The 25,606-nt window shown below is 33.2% G+C and overlaps 1 protein-coding gene across 2 annotated transcripts in view; it reads right to left on the reverse strand.

Moving 5' to 3' along the window:
- Positions 1 to 3,846: 3,846 nt before the first annotated feature.
- PKN2 (protein kinase N2) overlaps positions 3,847 to 25,606 on the reverse strand; it is a 142,141-nt gene continuing 120,381 nt past the window's right edge. For both annotated transcript variants that reach the window (XM_043460749.1, XM_043460750.1), the window contains exons 16-22: positions 20,326 to 20,502; positions 15,845 to 15,907; positions 14,478 to 14,554; positions 11,499 to 11,641; positions 7,894 to 8,001; positions 7,344 to 7,424; positions 3,847 to 7,257 (exon numbers count right to left, since the gene is read on the reverse strand). In XM_043460749.1, coding sequence (XP_043316684.1) covers positions 7,054 to 7,257; positions 7,344 to 7,424; positions 7,894 to 8,001; positions 11,499 to 11,641; positions 14,478 to 14,554; positions 15,845 to 15,907; positions 20,326 to 20,502 — 853 coding nt within the window. In that variant the 3' untranslated portion in view covers positions 3,847 to 7,053. The remainder of the gene's footprint in view (positions 7,258 to 7,343; positions 7,425 to 7,893; positions 8,002 to 11,498; positions 11,642 to 14,477; positions 14,555 to 15,844; positions 15,908 to 20,325; positions 20,503 to 25,606) is intronic.

Genomic DNA, 25,606 nt, shown 5'->3' on the forward strand with positions numbered 1-25,606 from the left:
TGGTGAGTAGGGTACTCTTTATTGTGGTGTGCAGGTTCCTCACTGTGGGGGCTTCTCTTGTTGCATGGGCTTAGCTGTCTCCAGGATCATCCTAGACCAGGGATTGAACCTATGTCCCCTGCAGTGGCAGGCGGATTCTTATCTACTGTGCCACCAAATAAGTCCCCAGGCTGCTTCTTTTACATATCAATTTCTATATATATATGCGTGGGTCTCTTCCTTGGCCTTACTGTTTAATTTGTAATATGTACCAATTCTACAATAATTGCTACCCTTTTTAAATTCTTCATATGTGGTAGGGTAAATTCCTTCTCCTCTTTGTTCTTCAGAAATTTTTTAAACTATTCTTTACTATTATTGACTTTTTGTTCTATATAAACTTTCCATGGACTATACGGTCCATGGAATTCTCCAGGCCAGAATCCTGGAGTGGGTAGTCTTTCCCTTCTCCAGGGGATCTTCCCAACCCAGGAATCGAACCGGGGTCTCCTGCATTGCAGGCGGCTTCTTTAAGTGCTGGGCTACCAGGGAAGCCCCATATAAATTTTAGAATGAACTTGTAAAGTTCTACCAAAAAAAATGTTGAAACTCTGGCTGGAGTTGCATTAAACCTACAGAGCAATCTGAGGAAAACTTGGCAGCACATGATAAGATGGGATATTTCTACATTTACTTAGGTTTTCTTTAATGTCTCCCCGTAAAGAATTGAAAACAAAAACAACCGATTTTGCACATCTTTTGTTAATTTATTTTTAGGTGACTTAAATTTTGTGGCTATTGTAAGGTTGTTTTTTAAAAATATTTTGTATTCTAATTACTTGATAATGATCCAAAGACATGTCACCGGCTTTTTGTATCTTCATCTTATAACCAGAATCTTAGATAAACTATAATTGTTAGCTAATTGTAGTCTTTAAGTTTTCTAGGTTGATAATCATATCACTTGCAAATAATAACCATTTTACACCCTCCTTTGAATGCTTATATTATTGAGAGTAGCAGAGTTCAATGTTGAAAAGTAGTAAAGACAGGCATTCTAGCCTTATTCCCCAGTTTTAAAGAGAATGTTTCCTCATATGGGATGATGCCATTGAGTTTCGTTACTTGTGTTTTTTGTTTTACTATATATATCACTTATCAGTTTAACCAACTCTGCCATGCCCTATTAAAGCATGAATGTCATCAGCTGTATCTAAATCTATTACCTTTTCTTTTATAACCTGTTACTATGGTAAATGACAATTATAGATTTTCTAATACTAAGCCATCCTTAATTTGCTAATGGAAGTGTGTTTCGCATATATCACTGAATCTGATTTGGTAATTTTTTTTTAGTATTTTTACATCAATATTTATGAGATAAAATTATACATATTTAATCTTTTTGTTCAAACTTGTTAGAAAATATAACTGGTACAATTTTATAATTTGTGCAATTTTTGTAAATGTTCCATTTTGTAAATGTAAATGTATTTGAAAAGAATGTAGATTCTCTTAATTGTTGGATGCAGAAATCTATGTAAGCCCATTGGACCAAGCTTATTGTTTTCTTCAACATTTTATCTTTGCTAATTAAAAAGTCTGTTGTGCAAGAATGTGAGTTGAACTCTTCCACCCTAATGAATATTTGTTATTTTTAAGTAGCTCTTAAAGTTTGTATTTAGAGACTACTTTATTAGATACCTATGTGCTTTGAATTACTGTACCTTTTCGGTGAATTCAATCTTTTATCATTGTGTAGAAACACTCCACTCTAGGTGACAAAAAGTCCTTTTTTCGAGATGCGTCTAAAATCGGTTTTGTTCGATATTAAGTAACGCCAGCACAGCTTCAGTTTGACTGGTTTTTGCATCATATATATTTCCTCCTAATTTTACATTCAACTTCTCTATGTATGTATATTTTAGAGTGATCTTTTTGTAAACATTATAAAGTCAATTTCCTTTTTTACTTTTAACTAGTCAGTCAGCTTTCTCTATTTATATTGCTATACATTTAGACTTCTACAATCTTATCTTTGATTTAGAATTTATATACACTATATTCTTTCAGTGAATATCCTTGACATTTTACAATTATACATTTAACTAAAGTTAATCAATACCTTGACACCCCAACAACACAATAGAATACTTTAGCTCTGATTTTCTCTCCATTTTCTATCCAGGTTTCTGTTGACTTAACCTAGGGGAAAAAGGCTTCTATGTGTGGACTTGGTTTATTTAGATTTCCTTGTTTACCATTTTATTTGCTTACAAGCCTTTTTTTGTATCTTAGATCATCATTTTGGGCTCATTTTCTTTCTTCCTTTTGAGTGCGACTCTTGATCCAAACCCTCTTTTAAAAAATATTTTAAATTGCTCTGTTTCTTAAAAAAATAAGTTTTACTTTCTACACAATTCCAGGTTGACATTTCATTTTTCAATGCTCTGAAATTAATATTCCACTGCTTCTATTGTTGCTATTGAAAAGTTAACTGTTTGTCGTCTTTCCTTCATAGATAATTAGTCCTTTCTCCCTGGTATTTTCAAAATGTTGTTTTTGCGGTCTGCAGTTTCACTACAATGATGGAATTGTCCAGGCAAGAATACTGGAGTGGGAGCTATTTCCTTCTCCACAGGGTCTTCCTGACCTAGGGATGGAACCCAGGTCTCCTGTTATTGCAGGCAGACTACTGTCTGCCTGTCAGTCTACTGATACTAGAAGTAGAAATCATCAGGGAAGCCCTTATACTATTAGTCCTTTCCCCCTGCGTATTTTCAAGATGCTGTCTTTGTGGTTTGCAGCTTCACAACGATTCTATGCATAAATTTAAGTTTCTGCATGGAGAATATGGTACTTCTTAAATATTTTTCATCTCTGGGAAATTCACAGCCGTTATCTCTTACATACTGCCTCTCTTCCATTTCTTCTGATTGAGTCTCTCCCTTCCATCTTCCATACCTCTTAAACCTCCTTTCGTATTTTTCATTTTCTCATCACTTTATTTGACTTACTAAGTTCTTTTTTCACCTGTCTCATCTGCTGTAATGCTTCCACTGAGTTTCAAGCTTGGTCAATTATATATATATATTTTTAAAATTTTCAAAATGCTAATTTCTTTCAAATATCATTTTACATACTTATGCGGTAAATTTTAGGCATATAAACATTTTTATATAGTTATATTCTGCATCTAAGGATCCTAATATTTGCAATCTTTTGAAGGGGATATCTATATTTGCTTTTTTTATTGGCTTCATTAAAGATAACTTCCTGTCACTCATCTATTTAGTGATCTGTGATAGTGTATTGCTTGATTTTAATTTGTGAAAATCCTATATATTTCCATCCCGGAGAAGTTTTCATTCAGAAAATATTTGATTCTACTAGTAGAAAAAGTGATATGTAAAATAGGACTTGAGCTCCTCTAGAGAATTTTAGCACAGAATGTAAGTTCCATTGCAATTCCAAAGTTTGTTATCCCCATAATGGTGGTGCTACAGAAATTCATCCTTGGCTACTCTATTTATTCTGAGTGCCTGCATTTCCAAAGTCAGCTACCCGCCATCCTGGCTCTTATCCTCTCCAACTTCCAACTTCTCTGGACTAATCTCCCCATCTCTGAGTATTCTCACTCTTGTGCTTGGATACTCCCTAACTCTTAGATGCTGAAGCCCTAGTGTGTCCAGATTCATGCTCAAAAGTTTTTTGACTACTTTGGAGTGAGGAATTGCCAGAGACCACTTTTATCTTTAATGAGACTAGCAATGACTCAAAATATGTGTCCTTTTGGATGTCTGAGAGCTTCTACTTAGTCATGATACTAGAAGTAGAAATCATGCAAGATTTTTGACACTTAGAAGATACTTTAAAAACTTACCTCTATTTATATATGTATATATTTATATACATATGTTACACATAGATATATTTGTATATACATATGAAGCTTATATCAGAGAAACACTAGATATCAAAAAATAGCTAGAAGGTAAATAAGAATTCTGAATTAAAAATACGATCCATGGGTTGGCATTTGTTCTTTTGGGTTTCTCATACTCACCCCTCAGTGCTTTGGAAAGATTAGCAGCACTTGTAAAACTCCTGTTAGACTTCAATCTATAATGCAGCTTTCATTTAGTCAACATATAATGGTGATTTACATTATGACCTTAATTTGTGTCACAGAGATAGCATGGATCTTTTTTACATTTCTAAAATATTCCATTCATAATTTTTGAATAAGATGACTACAAAATGGCTAGCAATCTGTTTTCATTTACCTATTTTCAAAAAGTCATGTCCTAAAATTAAATAAATTAATCTCAAACAAAAGTACATATAATACATTTTAGCACTGATGTATACCACTCATCATTTATGAAGACTTTGGTGCTTTCTTTTTTGTACTTTTCTATCCTTAGTGTCCAGCACACAGAAGGCATTGCATAAGTAAACACTGAATGAAAAATACTACTAAACTTACAGGAAAAAAATGAAAAAATTTCCCAGTATTACCAGTGAAGTAGAAAATTCGGTTTGAGTCTTAATGATTTTGCCCTTCCCCAGGACTAAAAGTACCTGCAAGAAGATTAACTAAAGTCAACTTGTCTTCAAGATCTTGAATATAGTAAAGCTAATACATATTTTAACCAATAGTAAGTTTCCAAAAGGAAATAATACTTAAAAACAAAGTTACAAATTACAATCTATTTAAACTTTAATTTGTGCATTTGTGGTAATTTATGACTGCAAAACACTTTTTCTTAAAATGACATAAAGGCACATTTCATTTGAATGCATAGTGTACCATTCTAAAATATCCTAATTTCCTTACAAAGTGCTCGAGCAGTCACTTACACATACAGTAATAACAAAATATATTTACACTCTATAGAGTTTAAAAATTTTAAATCTGACTAAAATATATATATTTTTTAAACTACAGGAAAAAAAATTAGTGCTTTCTTCAGCTTAATTGTGTGAATATACCCTGCCCTCTAATTTTTTTAGTGATTGACTTTAATTAAAAAAAAAAAAATTCTGTACATTGTGTAGTTACAAAATGCTATGTCAGTTTTTAATGCTAAAAACCTATTTTAGACATTGCTTTCTATGCATATTTGAGAACCAGAAAAGGTGAGCAGACTGTACCTCAAAAGTATTTAGTGTTTTTTTAATGTTGTATTAACACTGTTTAAATTAAAAGCAGACAGTTTAGCTAAGATCCTCTACTGTCCTTTACCAAGGAAGTGAACTGGCATTTTAAAATAATTTTAAAACAACATATTGCTCCCTTTTCCTATAAGATTTTCCCCCAAGGGAACATGGTTTATAATCAATTTATAAGGAAATAGAAATTATCTCTGAACAATTTTAACTGTTCTCAGAGTACAGCAAAGACATGCCAACATACCCTGGCAAGGCAGAATATTCATGTATGTTTTAAGCTCAAAAAACCTCTATAAATCAACAGGATTTCATTTTCTCATAGGATTTAAACTTCAGCATTTTTTTAAGACATAAGACAAGAGTGATTAAATCGTTAATTCATTATTGGTTAGTTAACAACTTGCTATTCCTGAGGTATGACGACCCTAACATGCTAAGCATGGAATCAAAGATGTTATTATTGAACTAAGGAAAAACAATAAAGTCATGGACTAGGAGGGAAAATAATTGAAACAAAACAAAGAAAAAAACCCAAAACTCCAGGCAAGTAGAAAAGTCATGGCTTGCAAAAAGACTTTCCTATAAGGGCATTAAAAAGCCACAAATGGATCCTTGTACAAAGTATTTGATCAAATTATTTTTGAAACTTTTGAGGTACAGCTTTAGTGTTATAATAATTTTTATAAAATATAGACTGTTTTATCAAAAATATTTATACATTCTGTTATAATATATTGCTTCTGCCCTCAGTAACTGCCAATATAAAATCTGGATCCAGTGGCCTAAAATGTACAAATGCACTTAATGTAAATGCTGGAGTCTGAGGTGTCTGCTTGGCCACTGTACAAAAGTGATGAAGTGGTGAAATTAAATAATAAACCTACAACATAGAATACATTACAACTTGCACATATACATGTTCACAGCATGTATACAATGATAATCCATATGTTTTAACAAAGATATAGTTCCCTTCTACAGTAGACACAAGAACAAGATGAACTAGGTTGATAAATGTACAATGCGTATCAAAAAAAGGAGCAATCAGTTCACTGATTCTGGAAGAAAGTATGACTGAATGTACTAAGAATCTAGACTTTGGGAATGCATACAGGTAACAGTATCTTGGTTCAGGATGATCATTAAGTCCTCATTCTTAAAATTTTAAGTAAATGCAGATGTTTAGTTGTTCCTGTTTGTTTCAGCATGGTTGATTTAACAAGATTGTTTGGCAAATAGCTCAGTTGGAAAGCTATGAGGCTCTTACATGGTTGGTAAAGATAAGGCAATAAAAATTTTCTAATAAATATAGAAAATGTATAATACAAGACATCAATTCATTTCATTTTAAAAAAAGCCCCAAAATGTGCACAAACTATTACTACATTTTTTTGGATATTACAGTAATTTCTTTAAAAAAAATAAGAGCATTTGCCTTATTCAAACAGAATCATACTATGTGTGAATAGTAATAACATCCTAGGCCCTCTTTTCCTCTTTTTGTAAAACACACCTAAGGAAAATTAACTAATTAATTTTCCTTCCATTTAAGGCAGGCATACGGCAAAGCTAGGAACTGTAGAAGAGTGTTTTTTCCCCCTCTGATTTTAAAAAATAAGACTATTGATCCAAAAGTATTCATTTGTGATAGATTTTCATGACTGATGTTCATTCAGCTTAAACTCCATGAAACTGTTTCCAGTGTTCAGAATTTTGTTTAAAATATATTGAAAAGCCACTTTTCAAGAAGGTATTAGAATAGTACTTTTAAACACATCTTCATATGTTTAAAAAAAAAAACTCAGAAGCTTTTGTTGGCACAGAGAGCAAATGAAGGGCTGCTATTTTTAAGAGGTCTTCTTGTGAGTCAGTCTGCTTGGTTTCACAGTGTGTAGGAACTTAACACCAATCAGCAATGTAGTCAAAATCTCTGAACATTTCTTGCTCCTCTTCTGAAAGTATCCTTGGTTCTCGAGGTGGAGTCAGAATAGGTGCTTCTGAGGTAAATTCATCATCAAAATTACTAACATCTTCCCGTCCTCTAATTGTAGGTACAAATGGCGGCTTAACTTTTTTGTCCATCAGAGCGCTCCAATCAATTAGCTGGATTACAAAATATAAAATGACCAGTTTAGTTTCCTACTTCTAACTGCTAGAGTATCAAAAAATTTTTAAACTTTCACACTTACTCGGAAAAACGGGTGTTTTTTCACATCCTCTGCATCTTTTTCACCAGCTCCAAGGCGTCGCTCAGGATTTCTTCTTAATAACTAACACAATATAAAGGAAGAAAGTAAATATAAAACCAGAGATTCACTGAGAAGGATTCTCATAACTTGCAACCTTTTAGAGTTTCTTTTGGTATGTGTTTGTCTAAACCATGAACACCTATGACTGAAAAACAATTTCTAAAATGCTACTGGGAAATATTCTTAGTATCAGTCAGTTCAGTCGCTCAGTCGTGTCTGACTCTTTGAAGCCCCATGGACTTCCCTGTCCAATACCACTAGGCTTTGCTGTCTATTACCAACTCCCTGAACTTGTTCAAACTCATGTCCATCGAGTTGGTGATGCCTTCAAACCTCTTATCCTCTGTTGTCCCCTTCTCCTCCTGCCTTCAATCTTTCTCAGCATTAGGGTCTTTTCCAATGAGTCAGTTCTTTACGTCAGGTGGCCAAAGTATTTGAGTATTGTATTTATTTTATAAATAAAACATATATATTACAACAAAATTCTTACCCTTCTCATTATTGAAATGGCTTCTGTAGATAAGAACCTTGGATACCTTACTTCATCATTTACAATACTGTCAAATACCTCCTCTTCATCATCACCAGGAAAGGGAGACTAGAAGAAATACCCCTGAGTTAGTCAAAATGAGTTCAATACAGTAAAATCTTACCTATTCATGATTCTGAAATACAACAAAGAACCATGCAGTGAGGAAAATATGAAAAAGAAAAAGGAAAAACAAAATCAAACAAAAACCCTCCACCAAAACAAATAAGGACTACAAGAAGCTACAACAGACACACAATAGATACGTATCTATTATCCAGAGGACACACCATATACGCTTATTGAAATCTTGTGGAAAGACAGAAGGAAATGCATAAGGTGAAGTGTTACTAGAGGGAAGCACAGTTTGTGGAAATACATCAGACATGAATGTGTTCCAAATTCCACAGTCAATAGCAAAATAATAACAACAAAACACAATTAGAGACAATTTGCCTGTACTAAGAAGCAACTGTAAACAAAATTAAACTGAAAGGAGCCAAAAAAACATATTATTTCCAGGCATATTTAATGCTCTATACACAACAGGTCTTGAGGCATTTCAGCAGAAGAATGTTAAGATGGTTGCTCAGAGTGACACTAATTACGCTGAGTAATAAAAAAAGTAGTTAAATAAACATTCAGTATAACAATTTGTTGTACATAGGGATAAACTCTCAACTACACTGAAAATATTGCTATGAAATATGACTTATTACCTCAGAATTTCAGACACCTTAGATTTGGCTGCTTACTTCCTGTTAATTTTTAAAGAACAAGAGCCAAGCAGAAAGCAGTATCAACAGGAGCGGGATCTCTGACCTGAGGAACCTGTGAAAATCATTTCAGAACCCAACATACTAAAACTGAACTGCTAATCTTATTGCTTGTATCCAAGAAAATTTCAAACTTTTCAGTTATCAAAATTTCACTTTTGGTTTGATAAAACTTGGGTTTTATCAGGCTTGCTGTATCAAAATCAGGTTTGTTTATTTACTCACTCAAAATACATAAATTGAATACCTGTTATATGGGACAATATAATTTCTGGGATTGAGACAGTAAGTCAGGGGAAAATCCTCTTTCACAAGGATTTTCAATGAGAATTTCAAATGGTAATACGAAGCAATTTTGACTCCTATCTGATAAGTCAATTTTGTGTTTGAAAACTATATCACTCCACAAGTCTTTGAATAGTGAAAATATATTTACATACTTGTTAAACTGTTAAAGTTTTTTTTCTGCAAATAGATTATAAGCTAACAGTGCTAACAATGGAAGGTTAACAAATCTATTTTAAGCACACATTAAAAGAATTCAATAGTCTGATCAGATGTCAAGGATCTAATTCTAATATCTATGGTTATTTTAAACTTCTCTGGTATCTTCACTCTTCTTTGGCACAGAGAAAGGAGATCTGATATGTTAGTTTATTCCTAGGGTTGATTCAAATCCTCACAACTCATACAAATTTGAAAACATGATATATCCAGTTAAGTTTTCAATCATTTGTAATAATAGAGGAATTAGATATAAACTTTAGCCAAACTTCACTTTTATAAATTTAAGAAAAGGTAATGCTAAGATTTCACCAGTGCTATAAAATTACAAAATATATGTACCAATGAATTTTAAGTTTCTTTTCCCAATTCTCCTTTTATGGAGGTGCTAAAAAGAAATAAAATTGCAAAAGGCAATTGTGAAGAAATAGCCAGATTCACTCTTTTATCTCCTAGTAAGAGCTTAACCAATGAGAAGTTCCTTTAAACAATATGAAACAGGAACTTCCTCACTGTTCAGTGCCAAATCTCCCAGATACTTTAGAATCAGGGGGAGTAAAATTAATTGGCTCTTAATTCTATAGTATTTGATAGTAGACTCTCATCTTTTGCATGTCATCTCCAATATGAAGAGTAAATTTTAAGCAAGCACCTAATTTTTGGTAACAAATCTCATACATAATTGAACACTAAATTTTTTTAAAAAGCAACAAAAATGTTACTTAAAAAAAGTTTAAGTATGTCAGAGCTTATAGAAACAACTATTATGGTTACCTCTGGCACTTGTAGAAAGCAAAGAAAACTGTGAATAAGGTGTTAAATATATCTTTCTGCCTTAAAGCACTGTATGCTTTTCTCTTTTCTAAACAGAGGTGAAATAAATTTGTGTGGATACCCTATCTTGGATGCAGCAAAGTACAGTGGTTTAGAGATTAAGTTAAAATCCAAGCTCCACTATATGAGAGGTGTATAACTTTAAAGTTACTAACTTCTTTGTGTCTCTAATTATGCATCTGGAAATAAACATAAGACTACTACTGAGATCATTAAAGGTTGATGAAAAATTAAGTGAGCTAATACTTATAAAGCACATAGAACAGTGCCTACCTAGCACATAATATATATTTTAATTCACTATTTCTTTTCAATCTTTCCCAAAGTTCCATTCCAATTTACATATCAAAAGGCACCGTCAGTGGATGAACTAAAATCATTTATTTACTTGTTTGGGATATGTGCCATTAAATGACAATCACAGAGCAAAACTAGAAATGTCTGACATTCAACAATTTAGCCATTCATTCATTCATTCATTCAGCTACTAGTTTTTTTCATGCTTAGAATGTACAAGGTTGGTCACTGGCATTGGAAAAACTGTAGAACAAGGAACCAATTCCCTAAGAAAATTTTTCTTTCATCTCAAGACCATCAAGCCCATCTAAGTAGTTTTCAATTACTTGTCTAAATATTTACTCTTTCTTAATTCCATCCTAATTCATCATTTTCAACAATTTATAACAAAATAGTAACTTCTTCTTACTGTTTTATTAATTAAATATAATTCACTGTTTTCTAAGTGGTAACAATTTCTGTGTAAAACTAACTTATCCTCAGAAATTTATTTTAAATTAATATAAAGAAAATAGTAGGAAAAAAATGTTAACCTCTTCAATTCTGCTATATTGCTTCTGAAAGTAACATTTATTTCCAACCAATGTATAGCTGACATTTCTTTATAGATACAGAATACATTCCTCTTATCAGTCTTCCTGCTTTCTATTTCCTATGAAACGATCAGTTATGTATGACTGTGTTTAAAAATCATAAAATATAACCATGCGAGTGTGCTAGAGCACTTCAGTTGCATCCTATGCTCTGTGATCCCATGGACTGGAGCCCACCAGGCTCCTTTGTCTATGGGATTCTCCAGGCAAGAATACTGGAGTGGGTTACCTTGCCCTTCTCCAGGGTATCTTCCCAATCCAGGGACTGAACCTAATTTCTTACGTCTACCTGCACAAGCGGGCAGGTTTTTTACCACTAGCGCCATCTGGGAAGCCCATAGCAACACTAAATTAAACTATTTTCAAAACACTGGTATATATTCCGCAAATATAAAAACCTAAAAAAGACAGTGAAGGTAATATAGGATCATAAGCATTACTAATACATATAAGTATTTATAAAGCGTAAGTTATACTTATGCAGGAAACATATTAAGTGGTTTTATAAATGACATGCTTTGTTCTTTCAATCTTTCCCTTTTATCTATCTTATACTACTTACCTCACCAACGAGCATTTCATATATAAGGACACCAAGGCCCCACCAATCTACAGCCCTTGTATAGGATGTTTCTGTTAACACTTCTGGGGCAAGAAATTCAGGAGTGCCACAAAATGTGCTTGTTCTGTCTCCATATCCCATTCCTGAAAAAGATAAAATTCAAATATTTGTTAGAAAAGAAAAAATCTAGCATAAGAGTCAGAAGATATTGTTAGGAAGCAAAATTAAAGATGTACATTTGTGCATGGTGATCAAACCCAAAATACATCAAAGAGTCTTTTTTTATATTTATTATTTTTGGCTTCACCAGATCCTAGCTGCAGCATATAGAATCTTTAGTTGCAGCATGCAGGATCTTTTAGCTGTGGAACGTGGGATCTAGCTCGTTGACCAGGAATCAAATCCAGATCCCCTGTACTGACAGCTCAGAGTCCTGGTCACTAGACGACTAGGGTAGCCCAGGAAAAAGATTTTAAAGAAAATGCTAAGAATTAATATGGAGTAAACTGTGCAAAAGCAACTCTATTATTTAATTAATGGATAAAAATAAATAAAATTTCCATGTTTCATTTTACCACTTATTTTTTCTTTCTTGTCATTACTTTATAAGCACTGCTAAGAAGTTACAAAAGAAAAAAAAAAAACTTATTCTAAACTTTAATTTCTACCCTGTCAACTAAATTTTTAAAATATACTTACTTGCTTTATTATAAAAATTGCATTGAGTATAGTCTGAAAACTACCAAAAGCAAACCCTTGGATAATCAAGAGTTGAATGAGTGTATCATATTATATAGAAATACAGTATTAACATTTTAGCTAACTGGTTTTCTAAATACATTCTTCATATTTAGTCACTAAATCGTGTCTGACTCTTGTGGCCCCATGGATTGTAGCCTGCCAGGCTCTTCTGTCCATGGGATTCTCCAGGCAAGAATACTAGAGTGGATGCCATTTCCTTCTCCAGGGTATCTTCCTGACCCAGGAACTGAACCTGGGTCTCCTGCATTGCAGGCAGATTCTTTACCGACTGAGCTACAAGGGAAGCCCAAATATGTTCCTCAAAATATAGTAATAAATTAGTCAAATAAAATCGTACTTATTGAAGAAAATGTCTGAACGTATTCTAAAGTGTTAGAAAGCTGACTTGGTACTTGAGACAGAAGGAGAGTCTCAGGTAACTTATATGCACAGGTGATACCTGAGAAGCATAAAGGATGAAGAGATGTTAGCAAATAGACTGAGATAAGTCATAGTGGTGGAAAAACAAAGACTGTAAGCAGTTTGGTTTCCTGGAACAGAAGGTATTAAGAAGAAAGCTGCGAGAGATCTGGCTGGAGAAGGAGGCTGGCAGATCAGGTGGGGCAATATATATCACGTCTTTGCCACTGAAGGTTTTCAGTAGGGACGTACCATGCTCAGCTTTGAATTTATATGGGCCTCTTTTGTATTTTAGCAATTATATGGCAGGTTGAGATTTGAGGAAGAAAAAGAACAGAGACAGAAAAGTTAAGAGGCTATTAAAGTAGCCTTGTTAAAACAAGATGATGATTGCAAATAGAGGGGAGTAGAAAGGGAGAGGGGAGTAGAGGGGAGATGAAAAACTTAAATATTGTTTGAAAAAAAACCAAACATCAAGGAGGTAGATGTCAATACAATCTGGTGATTAACTGGATGTGGAAAGTAATGAAGAGGAGACAGTCCAGAACAATTTCACATTTTCAGATTGGGTGACTGGGAGGATTATGGTGCCATCAACTGCAAATGAGACTGAGGAAAAGAACTATTTCTGTTTGGATAATGATTCAGGTACCTACTGACTGACTGTTCAAGTAAAACTGTCCAGTAGATAGTTGACTATTTATGTTTGGAAAGGAAATGATAGATTTGGGAATCATTAGTATATAATTGCTAGCTAAAAACTACCTAAGAATAGCAATGGACTAAGTCCAGACTCCTAGGAGCAAAACCATTTCAGTCAACAGTGTCCGATACATGTCCAATACAGTGAGATCAAATAAAAGAAAAAAACTTTCACTGGATTCAATAATTAGGAGGTCAGTGGGTAAATAATGGATAAAGCTTTACAAAATTCATTCATTCATTTATTCAACTGCTTATTAATTAAATATTCACTAAATACTTAAGATGTGCCGAGCACTACAGTATATGGTGGAAAGAAAGCTGAATAAGAAACAAGAAGTACCAGGGTATAGAGAGGGAGACAATGTTTCCTACAATACAATATATTAAATGTACCTATTTACTATATTAGGCACAGTGCCACAAACTGTGGCACTATCTCTAGTTGTCATAATACTCCTAAACAAGAAGAATTACATTTATTTTATAGCTGAGAAGACAGACTCCATGAGGTTAGAAGTAACTTGTCCAAAGACACAGAGCAAATAAGTGTCAGAGTCAGGATTCAAGGGTGGTGCCTAAGCCCATGCTTTTTATTTCTTATGCTACATATGATTCAAATTTTCCCAGTTTGGATATTTATTTACCTCTGTGTACACACACACACACACACACACACATAAAAGATTCTTGAGGCATATGCATTTTTTCCTATTTAAAATGTTAAAAGTTTTAAGAGGCAGGAGAGGTTTTTAGGCATATGTAATTTAAATTTACTCAGCACAATCCCAGCAAAGCCAAAAATCTGGTGATTGACCAATGCTTTCTTAGAGTAGTGACAAAATTATTAACCATACAAAGAGAGTCTTATTTTCCATACTGTGATTTCTGAAAACCCAATCTTATTCATGTTCACAGAATAAATTCTTAATAATGTTATAGATTATATAACATCATATATATAACATATATATGAACAATCTGTAACATCTCAATAAAGTTTCATTTTTAATAAATTAAAAAATACATTTTGCTTTCCATAGACAAACTTGAAAACTTCCAAAGCACAAAGCAATAGTAATTTATTAGAAAAGGCACTTTAAAATATCCAATTACCTTCTTTGCAAAGACCAAAATCAGCAATTTTCACAAAGCCCTCTGTATCTAGCAATAAGTTATCCAATTTCAAATCTCTGTTCAGGATAAAAAAAAAAGCAAAATGAAAAAAAAAATCAATAAAATCAGTAGATAATAAAGTAGAAACATCATTTTAATATGAGTTATACTTTCTCTTTACTAAAAAATGAGTTTTTTCATATTATGGTTTGAGATTTACTATAAATATTATATTATAAATATTCATTTTCTTTTTTTGGTAAGATTATTACTTTACAAAATATAATTTCTGAATATTCCCCCATTATGTAAAAAAGAATGTATCTAAGAGAAATGTTTTATCTGTTTAAATATATATATTTTAAAGCTTAGAAAGAGTTCCTGTATCTTTCATGATACTTATACTTTCATGATATTCAAGCTTAATAAATAAATAAGTTAATGGCCATGCCACATGGCATGCAAGATCTCAGTTCCCGTATGTGGGATTGAACTTGGTCTACAGTAGTGAAAGCACTGAATCCAAACCACTAGATCACCAGGGAACTCTCGGACTTGTTTGAATTCCCTACATACCATCCATAAGAAAGAACTGTCAAATGAACAGCATAAATAAGGTATAAACAAGCAGGTTTAACATTCTAAGAGAATAATTCAAAATAAAGAGGAAGTTATTAAGTCATACTAAATGACTACAAATTAACTTGAAAATATTTTATTCGTTGAGTAAAATAAGGTCATGAGGAAACCATTACCTTGAAAACATTGTTAGAAGTTTGAATAAACTCATGTTTATAGTCTTTTAATTCCGACTGGCCTTCCTACAATTTGTCTGATCTAGAGCAATGCTATTCAAAGTGTTACCCACAGACGACTTGCTGGACTATGAACTATTTCTAACTGGTCTACAATTTGGTAAGGAGTTTGTGCCAGTATATAAATCAGCTAATCAGCTATGTCCTCAAGTACACTTCATTAAGCAAGGCTTAATGAAGGAAGCAAAATGGCACAAGCTACTTATCATGAACAAATTTTCAGTAGTAGTAGCCTATAGAAATTTTCTATAGTGGATCAACTGAATATAAATATTCACTAGGATGAATATTGTTGGTAAATTGTATATCATAGGCCAGCTTACAATCTCACTATTCTAATTAGGTAATGGTCAGAGGACCAGTAACAAAGAAGTTCATCATATAATTATTGTGTTAACTATGTCTTTCAAAATTGAGTTTTAACATTTTTAGTGGTCACTTACCATATGAAAGAGAAAATTATGAAGATGGTTAAACACAAACTATTCTTAATCATCTTTAATTCTACTTCATATCAATAAGCAATTAGAAAAGTATCAAAATTTTACTTACCTATAAACGATTTTGTGTTCATGTAAATACTGCAACCCAAGAACTACACATGCAGCATAAAATCTGTTTCAAGAATTAAATCAAAAGAATTTTAATAAATCTCACTCTTTTGAATCCCAGCGTTTATACTTTTATGCTTCGAAGCAGAACTCTAGTTAACTTAAAGTTTCACAAATATTTATTGAGTCCTTACTATGTGCCAGACATGTAAGATATGTGCTAAGTATTTTAAAAATAAGAAAAATACAGTCCCTAAAATGGAAGCCATTAATTTCGTCTGGGTGGGGTCACTTAAGTCCTTAGAGTAGATATTTTATCTGGTTCTTTAGAAAAAATTACAATATGCCATTATAAAGGCAGAAGGATGTTAAACTTTTGTGGGAGAAATATAGGGCATTTCCCTAAGAGGGAAAGGAATAGCAGTGTACAAGGCATAGAATGTTTGACAACCAATAACAAGTTTGTGGCTGAAGTAAATATGAGGGAAGTAGTGGAAGATGAGGCTGAGAAGACAGCCCGAGATTTAGTTGCAAAAGACCCTGATTGTCATATTATGAACAAAGGCATACCTTGTTTTACTGCATTTTCACAGATAACTGTTTCGTTTTTTTTTTAAAACAAATTGAAGATTTGTGGCAACCCTGAATGGAAACACAATGGGTGCCATTTTTCCAACAGCATTTGCTCACTTCAAGTCTCTGTATCACATTTTAGTAATTCTCTCAATATTTCAAACTTTTTCATCACCATTATGTTTGTTATGGTGATCTGTGATCTCTGACATTACTATCACAAAGGTTCAGATGATAGCATTTTTTAGCAAAGTATTTAATTAAAGTATGTACATTTTTTAAAAAGACAATGCTATGATACACTTAATAGACTACAGTATAGTGTAAATGTAACTTAAATGCACTGGGAAACCAGAAAATTCACATGACTCACTTTATTATGATATTTGTTTTATTGCAGTGGTCTGGAACTGAACTTGCAATATCTCTGAGGTATGCCTGTACTGAAAATTCTTCTTTTAGCAATACTGAATCAAACCATATTAAAGAGAGCAGAATGATCAGATTTATGTTAAAATTTCTTGATAGTAGTGTGAAGGCTGGAGTGCAAGTAGGTAGATATCCAGAGGGATAAGGAACAGATAAGACTAAAATGATAGTACAGATGAAAGATCACTAGAACCTCTAATGTAGTGACCACAAAGAGAATAAGAGATGGATTCAAGAGAAACTTTAAAATGAACACAACAGGACTTAGTGTCTCATTAGCTATTAATATAAAGGATGAGGGAGAAGGAAAAGCTGAAGATGATTCTCAAGGTTTCCTTTTTATTATAATGAAGAGGTGAAAAAATACAGAAGTAGCCCAAATTTTGTGGGGAAAGTGAGTTTGTGTTTAGATATTGACCTCAAATTGCCTTGGGACAGGTGAAGACGTCTGGAAATTGGCTAAATAGGTTTTGATCTTAGAAAAACTTCAGCCAAGCTAGAATATTAACTCTTTAGGGATTGGACCATGTTTGTCTTTTTCAGAATTCAGCCTAAACGCTGAGCAAAATGCTTGATACACAATAACCTTAATGAATGAGGAGGTAGGTCAATCATAAATGAATGAATTAAAAAATGCAGGGCTGTCTTCAGTGTAGAATAGCCTACAAGGAGACACTTAAGAGAATCTTAATTTTACAAGTAATACAAGGATATTTCCTCTATAAAAAACATAACACCCCTACCCCAAAGCACAGTTTTTCATTCATACATCTCCATCTCATCCTAACGCCACTACTATCCACAGAGATAACTGCTCTTATTAGTTTGGTGATTGTTCTTCAAACTTCTAGAATGCATTTATGTGTACATATAGATAATAAAATTATGTTTTGTGTTTACTTATTTTTACAAAGATGGAGCCACAATTTTGAGAATTTTAAAATTCAACTATTAATAAATATTATTATACATTAGATCTTAAATAATTATCAGAAGTGAAGTCCATTAAAACAATGTGATTCTAAACTTGCTTAGGTAGCTTTTTTTTTTTTTTTGAAGCAAACTTATTTTGGTGGCAAAACAAAACTGTGACAATTATAAAAATACCTTGATTTCCCTTTTGTTTATTTGTAAATAGGTTGTCCTAATGATACTTAGTAAATAACTGAGTACAGGGAGTATCTTCAAATTAAACCTTTAAGATAAATATTTTCACAGAAGCAGAAAATGAAGCTCTAATTTAAAATCACATAGCTAGAACACAGCAAGGCTAGGACTAATTTTAATTCCACCGTCTCAAGCAATAAGAATATGTTTGCCTTAGTATATGAGCTACCCCTCCCCTTGAGGTGTTCCACTAGTACACAGAATAGACAGAGTCATCATTGTGCCCCTTTAGTGAGTGGAAACAGACAATAAAAATGTAAAAAGTAAATAAGACAATTTCAGATATAAATAAAGTGGTATGGAGAACATAAAATATAAAACAGAATAGAATGGCCTGATTTAGACATTAGTGATACAGTGATATTTTAGATAAAGTACTCAGGAAAGGACCTTCAAAGAAATGACATTGCAGGTGAGATCTGAATGATTACAGGGAGGTACTGCAGATATAAAGTATTGCAATGTAGCATTTTATTCTTGTATTTCACTGGGGTTAATTGTTTCATTGGTACTATGTAATTCGTACTCTCAGAAAGAATAAAAAGTGTGTTAATGCAAAATAGGAATTTATATTTATCTCAAAAAAAAGCATAACAAAACAAAAACAAAATTTCCACAGCAGTTAGTACAGGGCTAGGCATAGTCTAGATGGCCTGCTTTTAATTTTTAAATACGCAGGGAACAAATTTTTAATAGCCACCTATTATTTTGTGGCTTTTGTCTCCTTTATTGAAAGCGTCACTATCCACCAGAACTAATGCCCTATTTCTTTATTTGAAATTTGAAAATACGACAGTACTACCATCTGTTCTACCTCTAATGGTTACGGTAAGAATCAAATAAAGGGAGGAAAGTAAAAATATTACACAAACGTCAATTGTCAGAATACAGACAAGAGATAAAGATTTTATCATAAACCCAATAAAGGTTTACTGAGCTTCCCTGTGGTAAAGAATCTTGCCAATTCAGGAGATGCAGGTTCGATCCCTGGGTCAGGAAAATACCTTGGAGAAGGAAATGACAGCCCACTCCAGTATTCTTGCCTCGGAAATCACATGAACAGAGGAGCCCAGCAGCTTATAGTCCATGAAGTCACAAGAGAGTCAGCCTCAACTTAGCGATTAAACAACAACAACAATGATTTACTAATCACTGGTTTATGATTTTTACGCTTTGGAGGCAGAATTTAGACGTTGCAGGTAAGGAAGAAAGAGAATCAAGAATGACTCCTTGTGTTCTGGCCTGAAGAGCTGGTACAGGTACTACCGTTTAATAAAAGAGAAGCCTAGAGGGGCAACAGGCTAGGGAGTGGTGAGTGAAGGGAGGGGAAACGGGAAGCGTCAGGAGTTCATTTTGAGATACTTGAAATACTTATCAGCTACATAAAGGGAAAAGTCAAGTTGGCTGCTGAATTTTACTAGAGTTGGAAGTTAGGGAACGAGGTAAGGGCTGGAAACATAAATTTGGTAAACACCTGCACACAGAGTATAGCGATTAACAGTAAATTTTCCTAGGTTCAAATCCCTAGCTCCACACTTAAGAGCTATAAAACTGAGATAACAACAGGGGGGGAATACATACACATTATGTTTAGTCACAAGTGTTTGTTATTATTTATTCTTTTGCATCTGAATAAGCAAAACTTCCATATAATATCACACTCAAAAACTACAAAAAGGATTATGGTGATAAATTAAAATAATTAACACAGTACCTGACATCTAGTAAGTATTCAGTGAAATATAAATTTTAAACAGTATACTCATTTATTATCATAAATCTGGATTCTATGCCTTTCATTGGAGGTGACATGCATATCAATTTCTTTTATATTTTTTCAGAGGTATTTTAAGGATATGCATTAAGTATTTTAATACTTAAGGCACACTATTTTAAACTACCCCTTAAAATGCAAATATAAATATTTCACACAAATATATGATAAAAACTCTTCTACATTTTTTTTTTCACTTAACAATGTACTTTGAGTATAGTTAATATTTAAAACCATGGTCCCAGATGGCATTCCTTAGGGATAAAATATACTAGAAAAAAAAAAATTTTACTAAAGCAAACCTAAATGGTGTATCTAACTTATCAAGTGTGACTTAGGGTAATATATGAAATTTTCAACATGAACAACAGAGAAAAATAGATACATTTATATATGACAAAAAGGCAAGTAAAGAGTTCTAAGACTCCTTTCTCTATTTTCCATTTAAGGGAAAAAAATAAATCTAAAATTCAGAGTTTTCTTCCTTCCCAGAAAGCAATCAGTCATGAAGAAACTCAGAGAAATGTCTAAATACTCACACAGCTCTTGGTTCAGAAAAGACATCAGTGTGAATGTGCATCATTAGGTCCCCACCGGCAGCATATTCCATTACAAAGCAAACATGCTCTTTGGTTTGGAAACATGCAAAAAGGTTCACCAAAAAGGGATGCCTTACACTATTCACAGTTTCAAAAATTCTTTTTTCACACATCAGGCTGTAAGAGAAAACATGAAAATATCACTGGTATTTTTTTTTTACAGTTCTAGTTGCAAATAACATTCTTTAAAAATTACTAAACTCTAAAAGAAGTGAAGCTCTTAATCATTATGACTTTAAAACCATAAAGTATGCCATTTTGCTCTAAATGCTTTGAAAATTTGGGCTATGTGATATATAAATAACTTTAATAGAAATATATTAATGAAAACTAAATATGATTACCAGGACATAAAATTCACTATTGACAGTATCAGAGTAGCACACATAAGACTAGTGGTAATCATAAAAGAGTCTTAATTCAAAGTGAATTGCGAAAAATTTTCAGGAATTGGTCAGAGGATTTAGCAACCTAAAGCATAATTTTAAAATATAAACTTTGTGATCAAGGTGATTTCAAGGACAGTGTATATTTATAATTTACAAGCTATGGTATCCAAATATTCTATCATATGAAGCTGAGAGGTAAAAATACACTGCATAACATTTTAATTTAGAAGGCTACCTGGAAAATAAAGGAGTTTCATGGAGAATTCTATAACATGCTTCAAGGAAGCTCTTGGAAAATGATACAATTTATCTATAAAATCTATATAGCTATCACAGGTTTTCCCTGTAAGAATTCTTATAAGCTGTTTAAAAGAACAGTGGTCAAACTTACTGACTCAGAAACATTAATTTTGCCTAAATGGCAAGAAATACCAACCTTCTGTCCGCTGAAAATATTTAGTAAATCAACCTGACTTAAAACTCAAAGCAGACATATATACACTGCTACATTTAAAGCGGATAACCAACAAGGAACTCTATTCAATACTATGTAACAGCCTAAATGGGAAAAGAATTTGAAAAATAGACACACATATACATATAACTGAAAGGAAAAAAAAAACCTCAAAGCAGAAGAAAACCAGGTCAAGTATTATTCAAATGTAACTTTGAATTAACGTTTTAAGGACTGATCAAAATAAATATACAAATTTAATTTTATGTTTATGTTTCTAACATAAAATAGGCATTTTCTGGTTTGTTTTTGAGACCAGAATAAAAAACTGCTATTAAAGTTTGTTGAAAAGCATTAATAATGCTTTTATTTTTAAAATTAAAGAAATGTTTAGATTTTGTGTTTATGTGTGTATGTGGTTGTTGATTTCAAAATACCAAACCAAAATTCTAATGTTAGAAGGAGGTAGACTCATTCTCCTTTCTTTGGCATCTCTTAAGAATTAATTTTAAAAAGGTTAATTTAAAGATTAAAGCATTTGTCTGGATATCCAGACTATATTGCTATAACTCAAGAAAATTAAAGAGAATTTTAAAATATTTAAAAGTATAACTGCTGTGTAGAAGGAACATGGAATTTTCACTGCTGTTAATATAGTTGAATTCTGAATGATGAACTGAAACACCTCTTCAGTTTTAAATACAGTAAATATAGCTACTATGAAATAGTGTTTACAGTACATCTAATATGGTCACATTCTAGATGAGCTCTTACCCTCTGTTTCATACAATTTGTTTATAATTTTATATATACTCAGAAACCCCATTATAATTGCTTCTAGTGTTCGGCTTATGTCTACATACATTTGCAAGGTTTCTAAATGCTACTACAAATTAAGTCACTATTAGAAATAAATTCACAGATGATTAAAAAGAAAAGTTAATAGCTCTGACTTAATCACCATTTAACTTTATTGGAAAATCATGTACAAGTGGGCAAGATCTGCAAATTAGATTCTAAAACAAGTGATTTACTAGGTCTATCTAAATTGTGGCTAATGAGGATAAAATATACACATGAAATAACAAACTGACAAGATGTTCTGGGCTCAAGAAGACAACAAACATGGCCTCTTCACTGTGTATCATTCATGTACGAATTACTAATCCACTATGTGTGAATTACTGATTCTCAACTGGGTGGGTAACTATAAGGTTAGACCATGTGTTGAACATATAAATGGTCCAAAGGACTGATAAGAGTGTTCCTTAAAATGGTTTTAATCCCATTCACAGAATTCTCTGATGAGGACTGACAATATTGATGAGGATTGGATATATATCTTAGGTAAAGGAGGAAAGCTCTTTTATAGACCCAAACAAGAATAATAATTTTAAACATGTTGAAGTTGAAGTGGCTCAGTCGTGTCTGACTCTGCGATCCCAAGGACTGTAGTCCACCAGGCTCCTCCATTCATGGGATTCTCCTAGCAAGAGTACTGGAGTGGGTTGCCATTTCCTTCTCCAGGGGATCGTCCCGACCCAGGTATCGAACCCAGGTCTCCCGCATAGTAGGCAGACACTTTACCATCTGAACCACTAGCGAAGTCCTACAACACACCAAAAAGTTGCTCCATAAGAGTTTAACTTTTCCCAATTTAATCGAAATCGTATGTTTTCCTTAAAAGTCCATGAAAAACTTCAAACATTATTCATTTTGTCCAAAACATTTTTCCCTAAATTGTCATTTCTCCTCTCCATGTTCCCAAATACCTTCCATCTGCCAAAGACCAGCACAAACCAGATCTTCTTTACAAGGCCTCACCTAAATCCACCAGTGCACTGTCACTTTCATGCTTCCCCTTTTATGAGCTGTGACTGTCTATGTTGTTTATCTTTAACTCAAACAGATCTAATTTCTTTTGTTTGCATAACTAATGTATTTCTGGTTTATCTCCTAAGTGACTAGTTCAATTCTAACATTTCTTGGCATACTTCCTTTAGTACATTATTAGATATGTTAGAAACTTAAAAACTGTATAAATAGTTATTTTGGTCAGTGGAAAATTACATCACTAATAAGGCTAATCTTAGGATTAAAGCATATATATGTATATATGATATATATAAAAAATCTGGCTAGCTATGTTTTTATTCTGCAACTGCAAAAATGTACTTCCAAGTCTATTCTGTTGCTTGGAAATTTGAACTGGTACAGAAACTAAGCTGAATGAGGAGGCATAACTGTAACATACATTTAACATTCTTACTTAGGAGTAGGGGAAGATGGCACTCAGAAAGCTCTACTAATGGTGGAAAATGTGATCTTCGTACATGAATTGCATTACTTCGAAGTTAGTGCATAATTTGTGTAAAGGCAGTAAAAAATGTTCAAACTTCCAGTTATAAGATAAGTAAGTACTAGAGATATAATGTACAATATGATAAATAAAATTAACATTGCTATACGTTACATATGAAAGTTGTTAAGAGAATAATTCATAAGAGTTCTCATAACAAGGAAAAATATGTATTTTTCTATTTTTTGAATTTTTTATCTATATGATGCTCACTTAACTTACTGTGATAATCATTTCATGATGTACATAAATCAAATAATGATGCTGTACACCTTAAACTTATACAGTACTGCAGCTCAATTCTGTCTCAATACAAGTAGCAGAAAACAAAAACAAACGAAATAACAAAAAATAAGCTGGTTTGGAATTTTCTATGATATAAGCAAAATAATAAGATTCATACTAGAAAAATAAAATTTAGAAAATAAAACTGACATTAAGAACCATCAAGTTTTCCAGAAATATCTATTTAAAAAACTGCACTTATATGCAATAACACTGAATTCTATGGATCTATTGAAAGAATGAACTGAGAAGTGGATATAATGGATTTTCCTTAGTTATTTACTATTCAGACTTTCAAGTTACATTATTTTTAAAAGCATGCTGGTCTATTTTCTTATTTTCTAAATTAATTTTTTTCTTGCCTTCCTATAATTGTTCCTATAATTGACCATCGGGAAAAATCATAGCTTTGAGTATGCGGACCTTTGTTGGCAAAGTGATAGCTCTGCTTTTTAATATACTGTCTAGGTTTGTCACAGCTTTTCTTCCAAGGGGCAAGTGTCTTTTAATTTCACGGCTGCAGTCGTCATCTGCAGTGATAGGAGCCCAAGAGAATAAAGTCTCTCACTGTTTCCATTGTTTCCCCATCTATTTGCCATGAAATGACAAATGCCATTTGGGACCAGATGCCATGATCTTCGTTTTTTGAATGTTAAGTTTTAAGCCAGTTTTTTCACTCTCCTCTTTCACATTTACCGAGAGGCTCTCTACTTCCTCTTATCTGAGGTTACTGATATTTCTCCCAGCAATCTTGACTCCAGCTTGTGCTTCATCCAGCCCAGCATTTCACATGATGTATTCTACATATAAGTTAAATAAGCAGGGTGACAATATACAGCCTCAATGTACTCCTTTTCCAATGTGGAACCAGTCCGTTGTTCCATGTCCAGTTCTAACTGTTGCTTCTTGATCTGCATACAGGTTTCTCAGAGGCAGGTAAGGTGGTCTGGTATTCCCATCTCTTGAAGAATTTTCCAGTTTGTTGTGATCCACACAGTCAAAGGCTTTAGCGTAGTCAATGAAGCAGAAGTACATTTTTTTCTGGAATTCCCTTGCTTTTTTCTATAATCCAATGAAAAGTAAAGTGAAAGTTGCTCAGTCATGTCTGACTCTGCGACCCCATGGACCATGGAATTCTCCAGGCCAGGACCCTGGAGTGTGTAGCCTTTCCCTTCTCTAGGGGATCTTCCCAACCCAGAGATCAAACCCAGGTCTCCCCACACTGCAGGCAGATTCTTTACCAGCTAAGCCACAAGGGAAGCCAAAGAATACTGGAGTGGGTAGCCTATCCCTTCTCCAGTGGCTCTTCCTGACCCAGGAATCAAACCAGGGTCTCCTGCATTGCAGGTGGATTCTTTACCAACTGAGCTATGAGGGAAGCCCTAGCTTATTATGATCCAAAGGATGTTGGTAAATTGATCTCTGTTCCTTTGCCATTTGTAAATCCAGCTTGATGATCTGCGACTTCTCGGTTTCAATACTGTTGAAGCCTAGCTTGGAGAATTTTGAGCATTACTTTGTTAGCGTGTGACAAGAGTGCAATTGTGTAGTAACATGAACATTCTTTGGCATTGTCCTTCTTTGGGACTGGAATGAAAACTGACCTATTCCAGTCCTGTGGCCACTGTTGAGCGAGTTTTCCAAATTTGATGGCATATTGAGTACAGCACTTTAACAGCATCATCTTTTAGGATTTGAAATAGCTCAACTGGAATTCCATCACCTCCACTGGTT

Source organism: Cervus canadensis, chromosome 2 (genome assembly GCF_019320065.1).
Source record: "Cervus canadensis isolate Bull #8, Minnesota chromosome 2, ASM1932006v1, whole genome shotgun sequence".
NCBI classification, from domain to species: domain Eukaryota; kingdom Metazoa; phylum Chordata; class Mammalia; order Artiodactyla; family Cervidae; genus Cervus; species Cervus canadensis.